This window comes from Hydra viridissima, unplaced genomic scaffold, assembly GCF_058129835.1.
Source record: "Hydra viridissima isolate aposymbiotic clone 2 unplaced genomic scaffold, HvirCarnegie_v1 scaffold_18, whole genome shotgun sequence".
NCBI lineage: Eukaryota > Metazoa > Cnidaria > Hydrozoa > Anthoathecata > Hydridae > Hydra > Hydra viridissima.
Window position 1 is genome coordinate 1,149,239 of NW_028324317.1, and position 25,837 is coordinate 1,175,075.

At 30.8% G+C, this 25,837-nt stretch overlaps 1 protein-coding gene across 2 annotated transcripts in view; it reads left to right on the forward strand.

Moving 5' to 3' along the window:
* LOC145191207 (uncharacterized) overlaps window positions 1-25,837 on the forward strand; it is a 58,804-nt gene that overhangs the window by 10,426 nt on the left and 22,541 nt on the right. For both annotated transcript variants that reach the window (XM_090074890.1, XM_090074891.1), the window contains exons 11-45: window positions 68-295; window positions 581-734; window positions 1,456-1,577; window positions 1,652-1,840; window positions 1,929-2,176; window positions 3,687-3,783; window positions 3,950-4,073; window positions 4,749-4,939; window positions 5,239-5,361; window positions 5,563-5,760; window positions 9,059-9,746; window positions 9,856-10,227; window positions 10,948-11,130; window positions 11,633-11,812; window positions 12,202-12,479; window positions 12,568-12,873; window positions 13,125-13,319; window positions 13,408-13,556; window positions 14,489-14,945; window positions 15,083-15,438; window positions 15,635-15,791; window positions 15,885-16,227; window positions 16,412-16,918; window positions 17,045-17,305; window positions 17,612-18,061; window positions 18,444-18,823; window positions 19,267-19,459; window positions 21,444-22,301; window positions 22,613-22,949; window positions 23,134-23,375; window positions 23,503-23,688; window positions 23,785-24,000; window positions 24,198-24,353; window positions 24,474-25,116; window positions 25,348-25,586. In XM_090074890.1, coding sequence (XP_089931016.1) covers window positions 68-295; window positions 581-734; window positions 1,456-1,577; window positions 1,652-1,840; window positions 1,929-2,176; window positions 3,687-3,783; window positions 3,950-4,073; window positions 4,749-4,939; window positions 5,239-5,361; window positions 5,563-5,760; window positions 9,059-9,746; window positions 9,856-10,227; window positions 10,948-11,130; window positions 11,633-11,812; window positions 12,202-12,479; window positions 12,568-12,873; window positions 13,125-13,319; window positions 13,408-13,556; window positions 14,489-14,945; window positions 15,083-15,438; window positions 15,635-15,791; window positions 15,885-16,227; window positions 16,412-16,918; window positions 17,045-17,305; window positions 17,612-18,061; window positions 18,444-18,823; window positions 19,267-19,459; window positions 21,444-22,301; window positions 22,613-22,949; window positions 23,134-23,375; window positions 23,503-23,688; window positions 23,785-24,000; window positions 24,198-24,353; window positions 24,474-25,116; window positions 25,348-25,586 — 10,006 coding nt within the window. The remainder of the gene's footprint in view (window positions 1-67; window positions 296-580; window positions 735-1,455; window positions 1,578-1,651; window positions 1,841-1,928; window positions 2,177-3,686; window positions 3,784-3,949; window positions 4,074-4,748; window positions 4,940-5,238; window positions 5,362-5,562; window positions 5,761-9,058; window positions 9,747-9,855; window positions 10,228-10,947; window positions 11,131-11,632; window positions 11,813-12,201; window positions 12,480-12,567; window positions 12,874-13,124; window positions 13,320-13,407; window positions 13,557-14,488; window positions 14,946-15,082; window positions 15,439-15,634; window positions 15,792-15,884; window positions 16,228-16,411; window positions 16,919-17,044; window positions 17,306-17,611; window positions 18,062-18,443; window positions 18,824-19,266; window positions 19,460-21,443; window positions 22,302-22,612; window positions 22,950-23,133; window positions 23,376-23,502; window positions 23,689-23,784; window positions 24,001-24,197; window positions 24,354-24,473; window positions 25,117-25,347; window positions 25,587-25,837) is intronic.

The following is a 25,837-nucleotide window of genomic DNA, read 5'->3' on the forward strand; positions in this document are numbered from 1 at the left end:
GTGCTTTATTTTTTTTAAAAACTTGAAATTACTTTTATTTAATTTTTTTAAAACTTGTCTTTTACAGGCTGGTTATTTTTCAAATGGTACTGCATGCAATTTATGTTATAGAGGTCATTACTGTCCTTCATCTGTTAGTAAACCAATCAGCTGTCCTTCAGGTACCTATGCTGATAATGAGGGTTCAGTCTTATGTCAATTATGCCCATCTGGATACCATTGTTTTAATGCTAGTGAGGCTCCAAGGCAATGTGAACAGGGCACATTCAGTATAGCAGGGAGCATTTTTTGTCAGGTGTGTGAAAACAATCTAGTATTTAAAATTTTTTACTACATTATAAGTGCAACATTAAAAATTAATTTTTTATTTAAAATGTAATGTAAAATTATTAAAAAATTTGATTAAGTTTAGTTAAATTCAAAAACTTATTGATTAATGATTAGACTGTTAAAATTTGACCAGCAAAAAATGTGACATTTTTTGACTTAAATCAGGAAAAATTCAAAGTTAGTGAATTTTATGTAAAATATTCAGTATGAACCCTGTTACTTATATACATGTGTTTTTTATTTTTACAAGATGTGTGCAAAAGGACATTACAGTACACAAGCATCATCATTATGCTTGCCTTGTCCTAGTGGTAGTATGTGCTCAATCGGTATGCCACCAATACCATGCATAGCAGGAACTTACAGTCTGCCTGGTGATGATGTCTGTCATAAATGTAGCCCTAGTAAGAAAAGCCGATTTTTTCATTTTTCTTATACTATGTTTATTTATATATAAAAAATTTTTGTTCCAAGCTTTCCAAGTGTCCAGCTGGGGGTATGAATGCCCTCATCCTTTATAAGCTGATCTACAGATTATCTTTTCTATTTTATTTAAACAACCTTTGAATTATTTGTTTAGTTTTTTTTATTTGTTAGAGTCTATGTACAGAGAGTGCCTAAAGAGATATTTATCTTTAAAATTTATTATTATAAAATTTATTGTTATAAAATTTATTATTATAAAACTTTCAGAGATATGCATGCAACAACCATTAGTTTCAGTAAAATGCCTGAAAGTTTTTGTCTTATGTATAAAGTGAAACTTCAATGAGTCATTGGCCAGTAAATTAAATTTAAAAAAAAATGCTTTTTTACAAAAAGAAAGGAAACTTTTGCTAAAATCTTATTAAAAAGTTTTATGAGTTTAAATGAACTGGTTCCATATTTCCCTCTGATAATTTTTTAAGATAAGAAAATTGGGATTTTACTACTATTGCCCAAATGAACGTTCAACAGAAATTCATTCTGTTGTTTGCAAAGTGCCAGAAACAAAATCACAAAATGAACATGAAAATAAACAGTTTACTCAACAGCATGTTAGACTTTCTTTTACCTCTTTCTTTGTACCTTTAGACTTGATGTAAACTTTTAAACAAAATATTTTCTTAAGTTAAATTATTTTAGACACTTTCAGTAAAGCTGGAGCTACATTTTGTTTACCTTGTCCAATTGGCTTTTCGTGCATTGATCCTTCTGCCTCACCAATCCCATGTGAAAAGGGGACATATTGGAGCAACAGTGATGAGGTTTGTAGTTTTAAAAACCTTTTATTATTGATTTTTATTTTTTGCTCTTATTAAAAGTTTAAAATTTCTTCCAGATTTCAAAGTGTGTTTTATGCCCATTTGGTTACACTTGTAATGACCCTTTACAGCCTCCTCTTCTTTGTAAACTGGGTACCTATTCCACAGGTGGTAACTCATCATGTTTACCATGTCCTGAGGGAATGTCATGTGTTGACCCATCAAAAACTCCAAAAGCATGTAAGGATGGAACATTTAGTCTCAATGTAAGTAAACAGCATGCAAGCAGATTTATTATGACCAAATGGCAAAAGATTTGGAATTCTTTTCTACATTTACCTGTAAATAATTTAGGGTGTTGCATACTGCTCTCCATGCCCTGCTGGAAAAGCATGTTCTTTATCATCAAATGTTGAAGTGTGTCCCTTAGGAACCTATTCTTTAAATGGAGAATCAACATGCAATAGTTGTCCTGTTGGGTATATGTGCCCAAACCCTTTTACTTCACCACAGCCTTGTCATTTTGGTGAATACACAGATGAAAAAGGAAACCAAACTACATGTAAAAAGTGCCCAGCTGGGTATGAATGCCCTCATCCTGTGTAAGCTGATTTACTGATTATCCTTTCTATTTTATTTAAACAATCTTTGAATTATTTGTTTAGCTTTTGTATTTGCTAGAAGCTAAGCACAAAGACTTTTATTTTTTAAACCATAATTTGTAAATGATTAGACCTATGCCATAGTTGATAATTTCTTTTGCATCTACTTTGTCTTCATCTTCACTAGGACTGATGTTATCTAGTCTTTTTTTTTTTGCATGTATATTTTATAAAATCATCCTGGAAGGGGATTGGAAAAAAAAAAAAAGCTGTAGTAACTTAAAGCTTTTTTGCAGAGAATATGTTGCAATTGTGAATCTTCTTTACTTATAAACACTCTGCTCTACAAAACTAAAACTTTGATAAAAAAAACACCCATTTTAATTTTACATTAAATTTATACTTAACAAAAATACCTAAAATGTTTTCATAAAAAAAAGACCATATTTACATGATTTAAAACTATATTTACATGATTTCAAACTATATTTACATGATTTCAAGGAAACTACGTCAATTTCCACTTTAAGTAATTGCTTACACCATAGTATAATTACACGATTTTCATAAAATATGCTATGAATAATTGTAGTTCAGGTCCCTAGCATAAAAATCTAACTTTTTTACTTAATTTTCCACATTCACATTTATTTCACTGCTTACTTTAAAGTTCGTAAATAATATTGAAAACACTTGTCATATGATTGCATGCTTCTGTTTTTTCAGTTTCTTTAACTCTGCATTAATCTAATGCTAAGAAAAGTTTTAAAGGCATGAAATTAGAGAAAAAAAATCATGAATCCGACTTCAAATTTTTAAACTTTTAAAATTAAACATTTATTGATTGTTTTTGTTATAAAATATAAAGTTATAAAATATATTTTTGTATTTTTAATGGTGATTCCTGAAATAAAGAAAAATTGACATTGGCATCTGTCAAATTCATTTCTTTTACACAACACTTTGTTAAAATGTCTGTGAAATAGTTCATTTTGATTATTCCACTAATTATGACAGGCATCATTTTCTAACTATGACAGGCATCATTTTCAAACTAACTATGATAGGCATTATTTTCTAACAGGCATCATTTTCCCTGCAATAGTTAGTGAAATAATCACAAGAAAATGAGTTAAAACCAAGTTATTTCAAGCACTAGCAAAACTTAATTTCTTTGATTGCAAGGATTGTTTGCACTATTACATACCTTGCCCAAATAAAGAAATTGCTTTTCATCACTCATGCATAATTTTTTTTTTGCCGCTATTGCCCTACCGCATCCTATTCATAATATGGACTGTACCAGCCAGTAATGTCTGCTTGTAATGTTAATGTGTTTAGGATTATATGGATTTAATTTAAGGGGATTCCAAGATTATAACTGTAAAGAAAATTTCATCTTGAAAATGATAACTAAGGAGATTAAGTTTATGAAATGCTTAGCGTAATATCATGATGGCTTCTAACTAGGTAAACTTAGTTCCATTAACCAAATTTGTATCTCTTGCAGAAGTAAAAAGGTTCCTTGCAACCCTGGATCATTTAGTCTTGGATCAGCTATTTCTTGTACATTATGTCCTCCAGGATACAAGTGCTTGAATACTGATGTGAGTTTTTGTAACTTTTTGATGTTTTTATATTGTTTAATATATTTAACTCTTATTTTAACAATAGTTTAAATGTTTATTTTTTGATGTAGGTATTGTTGCATAGGTATTTTTTTATTAAATAACTTTTCATTAATTTTATTGTTTGATATTTACAATTTCACAGAAGCGTCCTGAGGTGTGTCGTCCTGGTGAATTTTCATTGGGTGGTCAAGTTACATGCAGTCTATGTCCTGCTGGTAAATCTTGCAGCTCTCGTTCAACTAACTCCACTACTGATTGTCCATATGGTATTTTATTTTATTTAAGAACCCACTAAAAATAATACCTTTTTATATTTTTTAAAAGTCTTTTCTTAATTTTAAAAAACATTTAGACTTTTTAGAAGGGTAGTAAAGTTTAGAAATATAATTTATCGACATTTTGTTTTGTGTTAGCAAATTTTTTTTTCGGTAAAAATAACATTAATACATTTTAATTTTTTGTGCTTTCATTATCTAGCTGCTTTGCTTGTTAATTATTTTGTTTGCTAAAAGATCTGTTATACAAGTTTTGCTTGTGAAAAGTTTGATGCAATGTTTTTTTTTTTCACTACTTTACACGCTACAAAGTTTTTCTTCACTACTTTACACGCTACAAAAGTTTTTCTTCACTACTTTACATGCTACAAAAGTTTTTCTTCGCTACTTTACACACTACAAAAGTTTGTCTTTACTACTTTACACGCTACAAAAGTTTTTCTTCACTACTTTACACGCTACAAAAGTTTTTTCTTCACTACTTTACATGTTACAAAAGTTCAATACTAAAACAAAACTAGAATTAGTAAAACTACAAAAGTATTAAATAAATATTAAATAATTAGGTTAATAACTGCTGTTTTAGAATGCTAATATTGTTTTAGATTGAAATATCAACTTTAAAAACTCCTTTTTTAACGAAAATTTCAAAATTACTTTCTTAAGGGACATTTTCCCATGAAGGTCAAGCAGAATGTTCTCCATGTCCTAATGGATATACATGCCCTTCTCCATTTGCTTATGCTGCAACTGTGTGCGTAAATGGTACTTACTCTGATGCAGGATCTTGTAGACCATGTCCACCTGGGTGGGCTTGTCCTTCACCAGATGGTTCAAAAAACATACAGTGTCCTTTTGTAATATATTTAAAGTTTATTTTTTTATTCTTTTAGCTTAAAATCTTTGAATAAAAATTGTATTCTTTGCTTCATTTTATTTCTTTGTATCATTTTGTTTTTAGCGTAATACTAATATTTTTATAACTTATTATGTTATGTTAACTTATAATTTGCAGTGTTAATTAAATATTTAAGAATGCATTATATGTTTTTCCATTAAAAAGTTAAAGACATAATTTTTAGTCTTAGATCAATCAAATTATAACTTAACATCATATTAAGTTATTATTATTCATCACTTTACATCATATTTTTAGGGTTCCTATTCAACTGGAAATGCAATGGAATGTATTTCGTGCCCTGTAGGCAAAGAATGTTCAACAACTACTTCTCCACCACAAAATTGCAAACTTGGATCATTTTCTATTGGATCTCAAATGGTATTAACCTCTATACATCAAACCATTTGTAAATTTTTTTTTGTTAATTTGCTTAAGTATTGTTTTTATCATATGGTTATTGATTTTAATTTTTATTGCTGTTGTGGCTGTTGTAGTAATATTTATTGAGATATAATTTGTGTTGTTGTTGTGGCTGTTGTAGTAATATTTATTGAGATATAATTATACTTTTATTGACAGGCATGCACACTCTGTCCTTCTGGAAACTATTGTCCGAAAACTGATAGCGCAACTATTTTGAATTGTTCATCTGGCTCTTTTAGCTTGATGGGACAGAGTTCTTGTACACCTTGCCCTGCTGGTTTTGCATGTCCTAGTCTAAATGAACCTCTTCAGATCGCTTGTGCAAAAGGATGGTATTCCCCATTAGGAATAGGGGTGATTTTTGTATTTTTAATTAATCTTGCATAATTGTTTACATATTAACTTCATTTTTAGCTATTTCAAAATAATGGAAATGAATATAATGATAATGAAAGTAGATAAGATAATAATGAATATCATATAAATAAACAAATAGCATAAATTTATAACCAACTCTAAAAGTTTATCTTATAAAAGTCACTTAAGATATTATTGATATTCTGTAAACATAAATAATATTCATAAAGAAGTTTGAATAAAATACAATGAAATAATAACTAAATAAACCATTATCTTTGATTTTTATATTTTTATTTTCTCTTTGAAATTCAAGTAATTAACAGCTGACAACCAAAGTTTCCTAGTGCTACTTATCAAAGAGTTAATAGAATAAGTTGAGTGATAATAGAATAAGTCGAGTGATAATAGAATAAGTTGAGTGATAATAGAATAAGTTGAGTGATAATAGAATAAGTCGAGTGATAATAGAATAAGTTGAGTGATAATAGAATAAGTTGAGTGATAATAGAATAAGTTGAGTGATAATAGAATAAGTTGAGTGATAAAAAAAAATCACTACCTTAGAACAAATGTTGCTAAGAAACTGTGTGTTAACATCTTATAAAAAGTTTTTACCTTTGGCTAACAGTTTATGAAACAAGATATGTTTATGATACCAAAAAGTTTTTACCTTTGGCTAATAGTTTATGAAACAAGATATGTTTATGATACGAAAAAGTTTTTACCTTTGGCTAACAGTTTATGAAACAAGATATGTTTATGATACCAAAAAGTTTTTACCTTTGGCTAATAGTTTATGAAACAAGATATATTTATGATACCAAAATGTTTTTACCTTTGGCTAATAGTTTATGAAACAAGATATATTTATGATACCAAAACGTTTTTACCTGTGGCTAACAGTTTATGAAACAAGATATGTTTATGATACCAAAAAAAAAAAAAGTAAACATGAAGGGCTTAGTGCAGCAAGTACTTAAATGTAATTTGTCAGTTTTGAGAAAAATGAGGTCAAAGTCTTTAACATGAAATACCTGGTATTTCTTTAAATGAACTGCAACATTTTCTCTCATTAAGCGCACACTTCTACATATTTGAAAAATTTTTAATTTTTTTTTTTAAAAAAATGTTGATTTTGTGGTGAAGTTTTGCACTTCAGTGATTTTAGCTCTAAATTTTTAATTTCAACTTTTTTTTTTTTTAACTTTACAAGCAATCTTTTGCTAATGAAAATGTTTTTATCAGTCTATAATAATGCCCTTTAAACTCTATGTATTTACAATTCAAGCAGCTGGTATTATGCTGTTTTAAATCCTAAATAGATGAAAATTTTGTTGAAAGTTTAAGCTCAAACCGCTTATTCTGTTTGCCCCTATCAGAAATCAAGCAGTTGAATGATTTCCCTCTTTTCAGTAAATTCAAATTTGTAGCAAGAGCACCAGTCATTGAAATTTGGCAACAGGTTTCTTAAGCCATTCAAATGAAATTCCTCTTATACTGGCAATACCCTCAGTAGCTTTGACAAGCTTGTCTAGGCTAGATTTAAAATCTTTTACCGGGATTAAGGTTTATTATTAATTTCTAAGTTATCTGTAAATGGATGTTCTAGATAAACAATCTTCCAAGAATTATGAATATTAGCCTTTGAATTAAGATTGACTATGCCAGATTCTACCTTTGTCACAGAGTATTCTGTGACCTGGAGCTGGGTATTTGTTTGTTATTTTAATGAGTTTAGCAACAGTATACCAATATACCAATTTATCCTGCGAAAACACTTATTTGTAAAAATCACTAGTTTTTTTATGGTCTTAAGTAATTTATGTTGTGTTCAAGACAACAACACTTAGGTCCTTTACTAGCAAATTTTTCTGAATAAATGTGAATAGAGGTATTTCCTGTGTATACATCATGTATACCAAGGTTTTGCACTGCCAGCTACCTCTTGTAGTATTTTTGACAAATCCTAGTTACAGGGTAAAGCAGGTTTGAAAGTCCATAGCTATTACTTTTGTATTATTTACAGCCAGAGCAATTACTTTTTCCACTGAGCCTTTCGTATATTGAATAACAGTTAACCGTGAGAACCATGTTAGTTAAGGTCATCATCATCATCATCATCATCATCATCATCATCATCATCATCATCATCATCATCATCATCATCATCATCATCATCACCTTAATAAATGTAAACATGGCTGTATATATATATCAATTTTAGGCAAATAATTTTGTTTCTTGCAAACAATTCTATATAAACCAAGATATATATAAGTGGATAACATGAACTTAGATTACATTATTAACACTATAGACCAGAATCACAAAAGGCTATACACTAACATGGCAATATCACAAAGTGTCAGAATCATCATCACAAATAACTTAAACGATTTGGTTTTGCTTAAAGTAAGCAACCATCTCAAATCTAGATCACATTTTTCAAGATATCACATTCAAGGAAGAGTTGTTATTAAACCAGTGATTATGGAAAATAGAAGCGAGCAGCACAAATATTTTTTTAGGAACTTATTAGCTTTTTCCAAATCAAAGCAGCATTACTAATGCAAAAAAACATGAAAAACAAAACATGAAAAACAAAAAATCAAAATGACCATATGAGTAAAATGTAAATACCTATTAAAAATTTGACCTTAGGTTGTGTGAATTGCCATTGAGTAGGCAAAATGATTAAGTGTAAACAGTAAACAACAGTCTGATGAAGTTGTGGAATAAGCACCCTTGTATTAAGTGAAAAATCCCTGTCAGATCTTCAGTTGAAATAAAGTTGTTTGGGACACCATGGAAAATAAGTCTGAGAATAAGAAAATAAGTTTTGTTCTCCACATAAAGAAAAACTTTACCATCAAAAAGAAACTTATCACATCCTGTAACAACTCATGAAATGTATCTAATGTAAACTTAGGCATTAAAGATGTCTCATGCATTTTTACTTGGTGAAGATATTCATTCTTTTACCCCTTTTTTCAACTTGTTCTTCTGAACAAATTAAAAATGAGCAGAGTTTTAAATGCACACTGAATTGAAAAAGGAATTTAAGTTTTCAATACAATCCTTTTCAAGAAATTTTTGAGTAAATGTTAGGACTGTTGTTACATTATAGTTTACAAAATACTATGCTACGATATAAAAATAAAGTTTTAAAACTATTTGAAGGCTTCTATTTTATCCATGTTTTATCTGTCATAATTTTGTTCTAGAAACCAGTTTCTTGTATTCATATCTTTTGTTTATTTACATGCATTTTTTCTTTAACTTTTATCTTTAGGTATGTAAACAGTGTGAGGCTGGAAATTATTGTCCAAATAAAACACAAAGAGGTTTTCCGTGTGAAAAAGCTGGTTATTACAGTTTAGCAGGATCTGTTGCTTGTTCTCCATGTCCAAAGGGTTATTATTGCAAAAGTAAGGATCAACCCCCTGTCCTTTGTCCTGCTGGTTATTATTCTGATAAACCAAGTGTAGAATGTACTAAATGTTCTCCTGGCTATATTTGTGATGAAGGAAGTGTAACTGAAAAACCTACTGCTGGAATTTGTCCACTAGGTTACTATTGTGAAAATAATAACCAAATACCATGTCCCCCAGGACAATATGGTTCAATTAAAGGTGCTGGAAGTCAATTACAGTGCATTAATTGTCCTCCAGGGTATTATTGTCAAGAAGCAACTGCAGGCTATCCAACAGAATCGGTTAAGTGTCCTCCTGGTCATTTTTGTCCACTTTCTACTGCAACAGCATTTGCTAATCCTTGCCCGGCTGGAACATGGAGCAATGAGCTTGGGAATGATAAAATTACACAGTGTAAAGATTGCAGGGCAGGATTTTATTGTTTTAGCGGTGATCCTACTGGTGATTCATTGTGTCCTGCTGGCCATTTCTGTCCATTTAAAACAACTTCTGCAACACAAAACAAGTGTCCTAGTGGAACTTACAATGAAGAGCAAGGATCCACATGTAAATTTTGTATCTTTTATTATAAGAGTTGGTAATTTAAAAATTGCCAAAAGTTGTTATAATGTTAATTCTTTTTAAATTTAAACAATAAAATCTTCTATCTATTTAGCTTCAGGAAATTGTAAACTATGCCCAGCAGGTTCTTATTGTCCTGAAGCATCTGATTCACCAATTCCCTGCAATCCTGGCACCTATAATCCACTGCAAAATCAAGGCGACATAAAGAGTTGTATTGACTGTATTTCTGGTATGGCTTGCCCTCAACGGGGTTTAGTATATCCATCTGTCCATTGCATGGCAGGGCACTTTTGTCCAGCAAAATCTGTTTTCCCAAATGAAACTTTTAATCGCTGTCCTGATGGAACATACACAGATTTTTTTAATGCAACATCAGATGCTGATTGCCTTCTATGCCCAGCTGGTCAAGCATGTGATGCAGGAACAGGGGGGATACAAAAGCAACCTCGGCCATGTGCTCCAGGTAAATAAGTGCAGTAATTTTTAATTTTTTATTTTTTTACAATTAGACTATTAATTGATGTGTTTTTACTTTCTATGCCCAAAAAAATATAAAATAGGATATAATTATTCAAAATTTGTAATCTTTTATTTATTGTTAATTTTATTACCTGATTAAATATTAACTGAGAACTTATTGCCAACTTGATAAAATCAAATTCTGAATATTCTGTAGCCCTGTGCATTGTGTATGTCTTATGACCCACAGAAGTCTTAGATTGTATTTATTAACACTGTGCTTCCTTTGATTGGTAAATTTTATATTAGTAAAAGTCTAATATTGGCTCATTATTAGTTGGATTCTAGCATTTGCAATATCTATAAATATATCCTTAACATTTGCATGCATCTATAAATATGTCCATTTAACATTTAAAGTTAATGAGTTAAGGAACTGTACAAAACATTTTACAAAAATTTTTTCAGTCTTTGAATATTGAAAAAAGGGTTCATAATCTGGATCTAAGGTACTCTTAATTTGCTGATTAAATTATGCATCAAATAAAAATACTTTCAGCATAAATTTTTTTGCATTTATTTTTAATTTATAAGCTGTTGATTAGTTTTATAAGAGTTGTTTGTAAGAAAAAAAGAAAATATTTTCAGGTAACATTTACTCATGTTAAAACACTGAATAGAGTGACAGAATAGTGAGGATTTATTTTTACTGTTAATTTTTTAGGTCATTGGTGTAAAATAGGAACAAGGCATCCAAAACAGTTCCCATGTCCTGCTGGATCATGGTCAAATCTTACAAATTTAAAAAGTGAAGCAGGTTGCCAAGAATGCCCTAAAGGTTGGTTTTGTCTAGAAGGTGCATCTTCCCCAAGTGGTCTCTGTCCAACTGGTCATTATTGCCCTCCTGGTAACAAAAAAACTTACACTTTTAGCTATAAAATTGTTTGTTTTTTAAAGTTGTATTTTCCAGTTATTGTTAGTTTTTTTACTAACTAACAATAAACATAAATTACTGTATTAAGAGATGTCTGGCCTTTAGAAAACTTTGTTTAAATATTAGCTTTTCATTTTTCTTTTTCTTTTTTTATTTGTTGAATGGTGCAGTTGTCAATAAGAAGAGTTTTAATTGATAAATACAGTTATCAATTTAGTTTAGAACTTTGAAAGTCTTCTTTTATGACACACACACACTCACACACTCACACACACACACAAAGGCACGAAAGAATTCCTATCTTTTTTAACAATAAACAAATTGTCCATAGATGACAACTTTACACCTCAGATCACACATGCATTTATTTGATGTGACAAAGTTTACTACACAACTTAAGTTTACTATGTAGTCATTTGCAATGTTAACTCCTCATTCTGGGATAAAATAAATCAATTTAACTTCTCTTTTTTAGGTACTCAGCATTCAACACAGTTTCCTTGTGCTAAAGGAACCTTTTCAAAGCGTCAAGGAAACACTCGCTCAGAAGTTTGTGAACCATGTATTTTAGGTCATTTTTGTATGACAGGCACATCAAACCCAGAACCTTGTCCTAAAGGAAGTTACAGAGATGAGTTAAATGGAGAATCTGAGGGTAAAGCATCTACTTTTTATATATAAAGTGAATTTTTTAGAAATTATGATCAAAAAACAGCATGTTTTTCTGATCAACATTTTGTTAAAGTTATAAGAAAAAAAAGATTTCATAAAAGAAAATTATAGAAAAAAAAAATGTTTCAATTTTTCTCTTTTTAGATAATTAATTGTTATTATTATATACATACATATTGATAAATAGCATATTATTATATACATACATATTGATAAATAGCATATTATTATATACGTACATATTGATAAATAGCATATTATTATATACATACATATTGATAAATAGCATATTGTGATATACATACATATTGATAAATAGCATATTATTATATACATACATATTGATAAATAACACAGTTTTTCTCTTTTTAGAAAGTTGTAAGTCATGTACGGCTGGATATAAATGTGAAAATATTGGCACAATCTTGCCAGTTGTCTGTGGTCTGGGAAAATATTCCGATAAGAATGCTGTTGAATGTTCTGCATGCGAGAAAGGATATTACTGCCCTTTGAATAACACAAGCTATGAAGTAATGAGTAGTAAATTTATTTGCCCAGCAGGTATGCATTGCCCTGAAGGTTTATCACACCAACCATACCCAGCAGTCAACCCATGCAAGAAAGGTCACTATTGCTTAAAAGGAAATGAGGTGAGTTTTTTTTCCAGAATTTTTTTGTAAAGTATTTAGGGTATGTCATTCTTTATACTTAATACTTTTTTTTTTTTTAATTGTTTAGGATCCAGATCCAAGACCTTGCCCAATTGGAACATTTAACACTTTTTTAAATTTAAAACATATCAGAGACTGCCAACTTTGTCCAGCTGGATATTACTGTGAACCAGCTGGTTTAACTGAACCTGCTGGAAAATGTCCACCTGGTTACTTTTGTCCTGTTGGAACTGGATTAAAGAATACAAACCCTTGTCCTGTTGGATTTTATCGTAATGCATCTGCTGCAAGATCCAGTATGGATTGTAGTGTTTGTATTGCAGGGATGTATTGCAACGAAGAAGGTTTACCTTTTCCTAAAGACTGTCCCCAGGTTTTTTTACATTTTACTTTGAACATCATATTTTCCCATAATGTTTCATAGAAGTTGAAAGCAGCTCACTACAAAATGTAAGGCATAACAAGGATAAAATAAAATTGTTCTTTCTTGTATTTTGTATTCTTGTATAATCTTGGGCATTCTCTCCCAATCCACAGAAGATAAAAATTAAAATAAAAAGAGCAAAAAATAAGTATCTCACAATACTAAATCTTGTTTAACTTTGTTGTTTGTTGTTTGTACAGGGTTCATTTTGTCCAACTGGATCCACAATTCCACAGCCATGTCCATCAGGATACTATGGGAATTCTACAGGATTAAAAAGATCAAAAGACTGCACAGCATGTGAAGCAGGCATGTACTGTGCTGGTGTTGGCAAAATTGCACCAACTGGAGAATGTGATGCTGGATTTTTTTGCAGAGGAGCTGCGTTCACATCGGTGTGCTCAAAGTTTTACTGGTTATCAAAAATGTTTGTATTTTAAGTTATGATTATTGAGTCTAAAAAATTTTTCCTTTTTTTTAAAGGCTCCCTCTGGGGGAATTACTGGTGGTCTATGTCCTAAAGGAGGCTACTGTTTTCGTGGAGCAAAAAAACCTAGCCCATGCCCTATTGGGAAATACAACAGTGATGAAGGAGCAAAATCACCTGCAGATTGCCTTGATTGTAAAGCAGGGTATTATTTTCTATTTATATGCATGTAATACATTTAAATATACTTTTAGTATTTATTTATACTATATATACTAAAAATAAAGTAAGATATATACATATATAAGTCATGAGTCAACTACATGGAACTTTTGTTCTGCTAAACTTTTACAATGACTTTTAATGGTTTTTTATTGCATAGCAGTTAAGTTTTTTTTTTTCTTTGTGCGTATGTGAACAATTGGTTGGCCCAACAAGTTTTCAGAATATAGAGAAAAACATTTTTTATTTTAAACTGTTGAAAACCATTGTAAGCCTTTTCCAAATACCTTTTGAAGATTCTGAATACAGTTGAGGTTAAAAACTGAAGGTTGATGTGTTCAAATATTTTTGAGTACGGAGAGAATAATAAAAGTTCACTGTCCATGTGTTTTTCTTTTTAGTTTCAAATTGATACTTTTGTTGTAAAAATGTAATCTCATCACAGTTGCCTAAAATTCTAAAATCTTAACCTCAGTCAAATTATTTTAGAATCGTTTTTGTGTTTTATTGCCAATTTTTTTCAATCTAATATAATTTCTTTTGGGGAGTACAATTTTTATTGTTTTCAATCTAAGATCATTGTTGTTTAATACTTGCTCTTTTTTACTTTATCTTCGAATTTTTATGACTTTGATTGATGACTTTTAAACTCAGACTCTTAGAGATTTTTTTGTTGTCATAGAATTTTGTAGTGTCTTCATATTCTATACCATGCCAAAAAATCTTTTAAAAATATTTGTAAATAGCTTGATTTATTTTAAAATGCTTTATATCAATTTAAACGATGCATGGATATATAATGCAATCAAGGAAAATAGAATATTTAAAAAAAAATTTTAACTAGAAAAATAATTTTATCTTTCATGCTAAAAAAATTTAGTCTCTTTTAAAATATTTTAAAATCTCTTTGTGTAGATTTTATTGTGCTGGTACATTTACAGATGGACCTACTGGACCCTGTGATCCTGGCCATTACTGTAGTGGTAATGCAACTGGACCTAATCAGCATAAAACACCTCCAGGGCATTATAGTGAGAAGCAAGCGTCATATCCTATTCCTTGCCCACTTGGTTTTTTCCAGTCGTCTGCTACTATGTCCAAATGTGATAAATGTCCAAAGGGATCCTACTGTAATAAAACTGGACTTGCCATCCCAAACAATTGTTTAAAAGGACATTACTGTCCAGAAGGTACTAAGGATCCAATACCATGTCCTGCTGGAACATACAACGATGAAATATCAAGAGGTGCTGTTGATGATTGCAAGTTTTGTACCTCAGGAAAATATTGTTTTGGGACAGGTTTGACAGATGTTTCTGGTAAATGTAGTGAAGGATATTACTGCCAATCTAAATCACCTGTTCCTAATCCGGTATGCATATATAAAAATAACAGGAGTGCTTAGAATCACTTTTGTTGTAGATTAATTTTTCATTTATTTTGAAATACAATATCAACTAATATTTACTTCCCTAAAAGTTTAGATAATAATATTTTTTAAATTTATAGGGAAATTTTACAAATGGAATTTATCAAGATATGGATTATGGTGGAATTTGTCATCGGGGCCATTTCTGCAAAGAAGGAACATCAAAACCAACAGAGTTTCCATGCAAGCCCGGAACCTATAATCCATCATATGGCGCAACTAATGATTCATTCTGTTTAGAATGTACTCCAGGATCATATTGCTCAACACCAGGACTAGAACAACCTACTGGAAATTGTTCTTCAGGTTATTATTGTAAAAAAGGCTCAGTAACACCTGAGCCAAAAGATGGTACCCAAGGAAACATATGCCCAGTTGGAAGTTTTTGTCCCATTGGATCATCTGAGCCAAAAATTTGTCCTGAAGGATCATACAGGTTAAATATCTTAGTTAATACTAAATGAAAATGCATGACTTTAAGATATTTTTTAAACACATCCTTATTTTGTTAGATATTTTTGGGCATTTAGTCCAGAAAAATAAACAGAGAAATAAAGTTCTTTGTTTAAAAATACCATACTAATACCATTGAAATTTTCTTTTGCTGCAGTCTAATATTAATTTGGTTTTAGCAATGGAACTGGTTTTTCTGAATGTATCAAATGTCCTCCACGTTTTTATTGTGATGATGGAAAGAGACTTTATCGTTGTCCTAATGGGTACTATTGCGAAGAAGGCACATCATTTCTTAGAAAGAAACCATGTCCTTTTGGAACTTATGATTCAAGTGTAAGTTATCATAATCTTTTCATAATCTCAGAATCTTTTTTTCTGTTATAATCTCACTAAATCATGGGTTAACAAACAATAAATTTGGTTTAGGGTGGTTTGGCTGACTCAAAGGAATGCACACAATGTCCTCCCGGAAAGTTTTGTGGTGGTTTAGCTATAACTGTATTTCCAATAGCAAATATATCTGGATCATGTGAAGCTGGATTTTACTGTTCAGCTGGGATATCGTTAAGTAAACCTTTACCACCATTATCCTCAGGAGTAGGTGGTCTTTGTCCTGCTGGTTATTTTTGTCCGGAAGGTACAGGGGATTATAAATCAACACCTTGTCCTCAAGGTACATATTCAAATATTGAAGGACTCACAAAAGCAAATGAGTGTAAGAAGTGTACACCAGGGCACTTCTGTGAAGGAGGTCAAAGTACAACATCAGGTTTGTTGTTCACATGCAGTGGTTCAAAATGTAATGAAGCACATGCTTTTTTAAAATTCATAATTATGAATAATACTCAGTTTTTTCTTGAATATTTTCATAAATGTCCTTATTTCATAAAAGATGCATCATTATTTCAAAATGTATGAATATCAATAGACAATAATACAACACTTGTGTTTAGGATTATGTGATGCTGGTTTCTACTGTAAAAGTGGTTCTTCAAATCGTAATAGTTCAATAGATGATGGAACTAGTGGACCTTGTACTGTGGCTCATTTTTGCCCTAGTGGTACTTCAGAGCCTCAATCTTGTAAACCAGGTACTTACATGCCTCAAAAAGGGGCAGAAAAATGTTGGTCATGTCCAGCTGGATATTTTTGCCCATCTAATCAATCAGATTTTCTTTCTTTTCCTTGTCCTTTTGGCCATTTTTGTCCAGAAGGAACACAATATCCAACACAGTTTAGATGTCCAGCTGGTACATTTAGCAATAAGAATAGGTCTAAGAGTGTAGAAGATTGTACACCTTGTCCTGGAGGATTTTATTGTGAAGGAGAAGGGTTAATTAAACCTTCAGGTGTTTGTTCTGGTGGTTATTTTTGCTTGTTGGGAGCACGAACATCTACACCAAATTCTGATAGTCATAATTATTCAACGTCTGATTGTATATGTCCAGCCAACTTAACTGGTAAAAAGTTATTTAATGATTGTTTTTTTTAACTATGTTCATGAAGGTAAAGAGGGTCATTTTAGTAATTCTTTTGTCACAATTTTTTAGTTTAATTCAACTAATTTTATTTAAAACTAAATTTAGGTGGTGAATGCCCTTCAGGATTTTACTGTCCTCCTGGTACTGTTAACCCTCTTCCTTGCCCGGGTGGATTTTTCTGTGAGGCTAAAGGTTTACAAAATTATACTGGTCCATGTGACGCTGGTCATTATTGTAGCATAGGGTCCTATACAAAAAACCCAATGAACAAGGAAATTGGTGACTTATGCCCAGCTGGTTTTTATTGTCCTAAACAAACACAACATCCAAAACCTTGTCCACCAGGCAGTTACTCAAATACTAAAGGTATTACTTACTACAAGTATTATTTACTACAGGTATTACTTGCTACAGGTATTACTTGCTACAGGTATTAGCTTGGTTATTGTTATTATGTAAAGAAAGTTATTTACAATAAGTAAAAATGTAAATATTTGCTGGTATTTTTTATATAAGAAATATTATGGTTATAAAAAAATTTTTAAATTAACTTTTTACTTAAAAATATTTTTTGAAGTTATTTCATACAAGTAAACCTTGAATACCTAATATTTGAATCAATAATACATAAATGCAAATGAATAATATGAACAAGTTTGTAATATCTTTTAGGTAATTCAAAAGTTGAGGATTGTGTTTCTTGTAATGCTGGATATTTTTGTGAAGGATATAATAATACATCTGTTACTGGTCCTTGTAGTGAAGGATACTTTTGCCCAGGTGGACAATTTAGTTCTAAACCAGAAGCGTTTAGTTGTACCCCTGGTCATTTTTGTAGAGAAGGTTCTATTGCACCTGAATTGTGTGAAGCTGGTAAATGGAACCCTAATACTCATCAATCTAATTGCAGACTTTGTCCTGAAGGTTACTATTGTGAATTGCAAAATTCATCTTCACCCCTTATTGATTATTCTAAATACCCATGTCCTGAAGGCTATTTTTGTCCAAATGGGACAAAATATGCAAAACAGTTTGGATGTCCACCAGGAACATTTGGGAATAAAACACGGTTGACAAGTAGTGATGAATGCTCTAAATGTCCAGCGGGAAAATTTTGTCTTGGTAAATAAGATAGTTTTATGTTATTAAAAGTATAAACTGTTTATACTTAGTGCTTTAAAAAAAAAGAAATAGTTATGATTCAATATGCATCCTGTAATACAAAATTTTCTAAAAAAAAATTTGTTTTTTAAATAAGTATAAAATCATATCACTATATTTCTTACGATGTTTAACGATGCTTACGATACGATGTTTTCTGTATAATAAAGTTGTTTCTATGTACAGCTTAGTACTTTGCTAATACTATACTAATACTTTGCTAACTGTATTTGAGTAAATAGAATGTTAAGATTTAAAATAGATCATTCTTTCTTTAGGTATTTAAAGTTAAAAATGTATAAATGAATAAGTTAACTTAGATGTTAAAGTTTGTATTTTAAAGGTTCATCCTCAACCTTTTCTGGTTATTGTGATGCTGGTTATTATTGTATCCAAGGATCAAAAGGTCCTATACCTACTAATGAAACTGGAATGGCATGCCCACAAGGCAAATTTTGCTTGAGGGGAACTGAAATCCCTTTTGATTGTCCAGTTGGGACATTCAGCAATCGCTTTGGACTTCAAAGTTCAGATCAATGTACAAATTGTACCTGTGGTATGTACTGTTCTTTTCCTGGTCTCATTACACCAACAGATGTCTGTGAAGCAAGATACTTTTGCAAAAGTCGAGCAGAAGATCCTAAAGGAAAGAATGGTATTGGAGGAGAATGCATCTCTGGTCATTATTGTCCTCCCAATTCTTGTGAACCTCTTCCTTGTAAAGTAAGATCTTTTAGTGAACTGCTTTTATAATAGTTATAGACAAACTTAGCTTGTTTATGTAAGTTATAGACAAACTTAGCTTGTTTGTCAATTCTTGATGATGGTTACTACTAGGCATGAAACTTTAGGTACCATACAAAGTTAAAATGAATAAAAAGAAGAAAGTACAATAAATGTGTGTGTGTGTATGTATGTATGTATGTATGTATGTATGTATGTATGTATGTATGTATGTATGTATGTATGTATGTATGTATGTATGTATGTATGTATGTATGTATGCATGTATGTATGTATGTATTTACATTGATCTGAATCTATGTATCTATGTATCTGTATCTATATCTATGTATCTATGTATGTATCTATGAATCTATGTATACTAAAATAAGAAGTAAATGTACATCTGAAAAGATATATTCCAATAACTTAACATATATTAGGATGGAACCTATATGAATAACAATCTTGCTGAATCATGTTTGCCCTGCCCGCCTGGATTCTATTGTGTTGGAGATCATACAAAACCTATACCATGTCCAAGTGGATTTTTTTGTGAAGAAAAAACAGGATTCAATTGGAAGCCATGCCCTCCTGGTACTTTTAGCAACAAAGAAGGTCTTCAGAATATTTCCTGTAAGTTTGTATATATTTTTGATAAAAATTCATTCATTTATGTAAAACTTAACTTGATAAAATTGTCAATAGTCTTTATCTTTACAAAGTCTATCTTAAGCAATACAAATTATTCCTTGTAAAAGTTGGCAAAAAAACTTTTTTTATTTTACAGTTTGCATGAAAAGCTTTGAAAGTAGAAATCTTTCATATAATATTCTTAAACCCATAAATATTCATTGTTTAAAAAAAAAAGTGTTTTTAAACTTTTTTTGAATTACATAAAAAAATTCACAAATGATGCTATCAGAAAATGGGTTTGGTAGTAAAAGAGCATGTTAGTATGTATAATATCCTTTATTTTTAATGCTAAACAGCTAAATAACAGCTAAATTGCATTGAGTCTACAAATTTTTGCTGTTTGCTCTAGGTATCTTGCATAAATACTCATTTTAAAGGCATTTTGTAGTCAGTTAAGGTAGCATATTTCTTTGAATAATATATCTGTACAGGTAATTATTCATTATTCCTTTCTTCTAGAACATAGACTCAACTCCGCAGTATGAGAAACAGCCCCAAATAATGATTTTTGCTCTACCATGCTTAACAGTCTGTAATGTTACTGGGGCTTGTAAGCTGTTTACAATGATCTTCTGACTAATGAGCACCAGCAGAACCAAAAGGGATGATTTTGCTTTTTTCAGACCATAAGATATTGTATCATTTTATCAATGGCTAAACACTCTTTTCAACATGTCTTTTCAGAAGTGACACTCTCCAGCATTTCAAACTTTTTGGCTTGTACTGTCTTCTTATTGCCACAGTATTAGCAATCAAATTCAAATTTTATTTGATTTTGGTAAAAGAAATTTTTGGATTCTGTTTGGCTAAATTTAAGTTTTGATGTTGTCTCTCAGTTGTAATCTTCTAATTCTCTCTTTCTTCCTCTTGTTTCATATTTTCATTTGATGCATTGGCAGCCATTTACTTTGATGCATTGGCAGCCATTTACTTTGATGCATTGGCAGCCCTTCTAGGTGAATGTTCGAAAGTAGAATTCAGAGAAAAAAGATGAATTCAGAAGAATTTCTTTATAGGTTCTACATTTTTTATTAAGATTTCTGATTAACAAACATTTTTTCCCTAGTGCAATTCTTTCCACAGCCCATGTTAAAAGTAAATTTTAAGTTTTTAAAAAAAGTATTTGTTTACAGCTGTATCAATAGCTGTCAAAGCACATAATATCATTATCATTTTTAATTAACAAAAACAATTTGTTTGGGTATGACACCCCTTTTTTTTGAACTCTTAAAATAAATTTAAATAAAGTTTCAGTTTATGGAAATTTGTGGAATTGCTCTTAAAAATAAGTTATTTAGTTGCTACCCCATACAGCTAGTTTCCAGTTTCTTTTGTGAATAATATTTTTCCAGTTTCTTCTTAAATTTTAGTAAAAAAAACAAACTAGAAAGTCTGTATATTTTCAATCACTGTATTTTTGAACACAGCTCTATCTTCTTTATCTGACAAATTTTTAAAAAGAAGTATTCGTTGTGAGCCAAATCTGGCAAAGATATTTAAACGGATCATTTTTATTTCACTGAGTTTTGTTATTGGTGTTGGAAACGAAGGAGCAGATTATTTTAATACTTTACTTTTACATGAGCATCAGTTGCAAATGATTATTTCTAAAAATAAATTTAATCACTAAATCACTTTTTTTTTTCTCTCTCTCTCTTTTTTAACATGTTGAATCAAAAAAATTAAAAAAATCAATGGACAAATCAAAATGAAATTTTTAGCTTGTTCTTATGAAAGCTTGTTCTCAAAATATTTCATGTATATTGCTGATCACACAGCTGACTGACATATTTACCTTTTTATTTCTAACTTAGAACTTCTTTAAAAATTTTGGGTTCTTTAAAAATAATTCCTTAGAATTCTTTAATAATTTTTTATGATAAAAATTGTGAGTTTTTCTAAATAAATTTGTTTTTTTTTTCAGCATGTGAACGGTGTCACAGTGGTATGTATTGCCCGTATTTTAATGCAACTGCTCCTGAAGGTCCATGTGCTCCAGGTTTTTTTTGTAATATTGGATCTCCTAGTAAAACTCCACCTTTAAATAATCCATACTATGGACCATGCCCACTGGGAAGTTATTGTCCATTAAATACCACCAACCCTATACCATGCCCAAGAGGTAGCTATGGTAAAAAGACCCATCTTAAAACATTTGATGAGTGTTCCCTTTGTGATCCAGGATACTTTTGTGAAGGTGGTTTGAGTAATGTTTCTGGTGAATGTTGGGAAGGTTTTTATTGTAAACTGGGGTCTAAGTTTCCCAATCCTTCTGAAGTAACAGAATCAGGTGGACCATGTCCAATTGGCCATTTTTGTCTCAAAGGCTCATCATTTCCTCTTGGTTGCCCAAAAGGAACTTACAATGATAGAATAAGTCAAAGCAAGTGCGAAGACTGCTGTAAAGGTTATTTTTGTTTGGAAAACTCAACAAAATGCGAGTATCAATGTCCTAAAGGTCATTATTGCCCTACCAATACTAAATATGCTGAAAATTTTCCATGTCCAATGGGCACTTACAATAATGCAACTGGAAAGACAAGTTTAAATGACTGTATACTGTGTGATCCAGGCAAATATTGTCCTTATGCTGGTGCAGAAAAACCATTTGGTTCTTGTGCCAAAGGGTGGTACTGTAGTAGAGGTGCTTGGTCACCAAAACCAGTTGACTTTGGAAATAACACAGATTCCTGTTTTTGGTTAAATATTAGCACCGGTGGGTTATGTAAAATGGGAGAGTTTTGTGAGGAAGGTTCCTTTAAACCAACACTTTGTCCACCAGGTATGTTTATAACTACATGTTTTATATCATTGATTATGGGTTATGAGTATAACTGATTCTGCTTGCAGTATTATGATTTATCTTATATATTTTTTTACAAATGAAGTTCTTTCTTTTTTTACTTGGTTTTTTTTTAATTTCCTAAATGCTAGCTTTAGTTTAAATATCTTTTACTAATATACAATCAATATAACATTTAATTAATACAGCATCATATGTAATTAATGATTTTAATGATTTAAATTTAATTAGAAAATTTTTTGTTCACATTCATCTTTTATTCTCATGTTCATATTCATCTTTATATCCAGGTAAATACTGTGAAAAAGATGAGCTGTCAAGCTACACTGGCCTTTGCAATCCAGGTTATTATTGTATTCAAGGAGCTAAGTTAAAAGAACCTATTGATAATATTACTGGTAGTATCTGTCCACAAGGGAAATATTGTCCAATTGGTTCATCTGCACCCATAAGTTGTCCATATGGAACTTTCTCTACTTCAATTGGAAATAAAGGAGTTGATGATTGTCTTCCTTGCACATCTGGATGGTATTGTGGAAGTCAAGGTCTTATTGAACCAAGCGGAAAGTGTTCTGAAGGGTTTTATTGCCCTGGAGGTCAAAATAGTAGTAGACCTTTTGAATACAGGTTAGATAACCTTTTTCTTTTGATATAAAGTTGAAATAATTTAACTTTATTGCTGTCATTATTATTTTGCTAGAATTGTGATGTGAAAATATTTCTGTTTAAGTATATTAAAGTTATGTTTATAAAAGTTGTACTTATAAAAGAAATACTTATAAAAGAAAAGAAAAACACAAACTTAACTTAGATGCATGCCGGGTCATTATTGTCCAATTGGCTCTGCAAAACAACATCCTTGTTTACCTGGAAGTTATCAGGACCAGTTTGAGCAAGCAGTTTGTAAAAAGTGCTTAGCAGGTTTTTATTGTGATGGTTTTGTACTAAATGAAACAAGCTGTTCATATGAGGTTCAGTTTCCAAAACTTTGTCCTAAGGGCTATTATTGTTTGGCTGAAGCAATAACAGGAAAAGAAACAGGCTGTCCTGAAGGTAAGGCTTCAAGTTCGTATATATATTGTATGTATATGATATATATATATATATGTATATATATAAATTAAATGATAAAGATTTTTTTGCTTGCTCAAATTTTGTCAAAGCATAATTATTAACTTAGGTACATACAGTAATCAAACTGGTCTTAAATTTGAGAAAGACTGTGAGGATTGTCCTGCTGGAAAGTTTTGTAGTGGTACTGGTAAATCTTCATGGAGTGGAGATTGTTCAGCTGGTTACTTTTGTAAGGGCAAGGCTTCCATCAATAATCCAAATGATGGAATAACCGGTGTTATTTGTCCAAAAGGTAGATGAAGAAATAATAAAAAAATTTAAGTAAATGCTTTTTATTAACAAATGAAGTTTGTTTGAGAAACTTTGCAGAAAAAAATTTTGTTCTTAGGATTTTTTTGTGAAGAAGGTACAGTAGAAATGAAAGCTTGTCCTCCAGGAAAATACAATCCTTCAGAGGGACGTCACAATGTTGAAGAATGTTTATCATGTGATCTTGGTAAATTTTGTGGTGAGTATAATATGACCACTACTTCTGGAAATTGTAGTGATGGGTATTATTGCAGGGGGAACAGCTCATCTCCAAAACCTACTGATATGGTATCAGGTGACTTATTATTATAGTTTGCAACTTTTTGTTGCACTTTATTTTCAATTTTTTATTTTTTTAAAATTTGTAATTTTTTATTTGAAAATGTTAACTAAAAAAAAAAAAAAATAGCATAAAAAAAACTAAATTGAAAAAGTAAACACTTATAGAGACTAAAATGCTAAGAAAGAAATCACTTGAGTGTTTTGTTTCAGGTCATCCATGTCCTGCAGGATCTTTTTGTCAGTATGGGTTGCAGTTTCCATGTCCACCTGGCACATATATGAATGAAACAAATGCAAGGGAATGTTTTGAGTGTCCTGCTGGAAGTTTTTGTGTGAACAGATTTACCCCAGAACCATGCACACCAGGTTTTTTTTAATGGTTGCTTTTGTTGTATAAATTTAACCATATTTAAATGATATTTTAATAAAATAATAAATAATATTTGTTTAAATTTCAAAACAGTTAAAAGATAGAACTTCTTTTAGGTTTCTATTGTGAAAAAAATACTGGGTACAACAAAAAACCATGTCCAACAGGCACATTCAGCAACAACATTGGTCTTTCGTCAATTAGTGAATGTTTACAATGTCCTGCAGGTTATTTTTGTGCTGGAATTAATTCAACTGTTCCAACTGGAATTTGTGAAGCAGGTTTTTTTTGCTTAAAAGGGTCTGATTCAGCTACTCCATCTGGGGGTAATAAGGGAGTTGCTGGTATTTGTCCTACTGGCTCTTTCTGCCCAGCTGGTAATCTGTCCCCAGTCAAGTGTCCTACAGGAACATTCAATGCTCTTACTCATGCAAAAAGTGTAAGTGACTGTCAAAATTGTACTGCTGGATATTTTTGTAATGGAACTGGACTATCAAACCCAACTGGGGAGTGTGATGCTGGATACTTTTGCGAATATGGCTCTTCTATGAAAAACCCATCTATCACTCAAGGTGGTTATGGTTTGTGTCCTGCTGGCTATTATTGCCCTATAGGGACTGCAAAGCCATTAAAGTGTCCACCAGGTACTTACAATAACATTACTGGTCAGGCATCTTGCTTCATATGTCCTTCTGGATTTTTTTGTTGGGGACATGAAAAGTATACTGATTGTCCTAAAGGATATTTTTGTCCTGAAAAGTAAGAATTATAATAATGTCTTTACATATGATTTTGCATATCATACAAGATAGTTCATATGCTTTAATTTTGATATTACATAATTTATTCTTCAAAAGTTTGTTAAGTTGTGAGTAAAATAAGCATTAAAACCGAATTGATATTAAAATTTTTTTTTATTGCACGTTTGCAATTTTGTATTTACTATTTTTTTTTTTGCTTTTCTTTGAAATTTATAAATAATTTGTTTAGCACAACATATGGAGAGCAGTACCCATGTCCTGAAGGCACATTTAAAAATTTCACAAGAGGTTCGACTGTAGATGACTGTAAGCTTTGTCCTTCAGGGATGTTTTGCAGAGGAATTGGTCTTTCAGAGCCTACTGGTACTTGTTTGGGTGGTTTCTATTGTTTAAGTGGCTCATGGACTGACAAGCCATATGGAAATGAAACATTCAATCTCACTTTGAATTGTAAACCGAGAAATATTGGTGAATGATTTTATTTTACTTTTATACATTAGTATTTTAAAATATAATAAAAACTTTTAATTATGTTAGAATTTTATAAGTTACAAATTATAAGTGTAACAAAGTCAAAGTAACAAAGTAAAAGTTGGGACTTTGTTCCACACCTTGGACATTTATTTATTTTGATATTTATAGCGTGATATTTATATTGTTATTAAATTTGTTGTATCTTATTTTAATTTCATGGTAATAAATAATAACTAATAAATCAA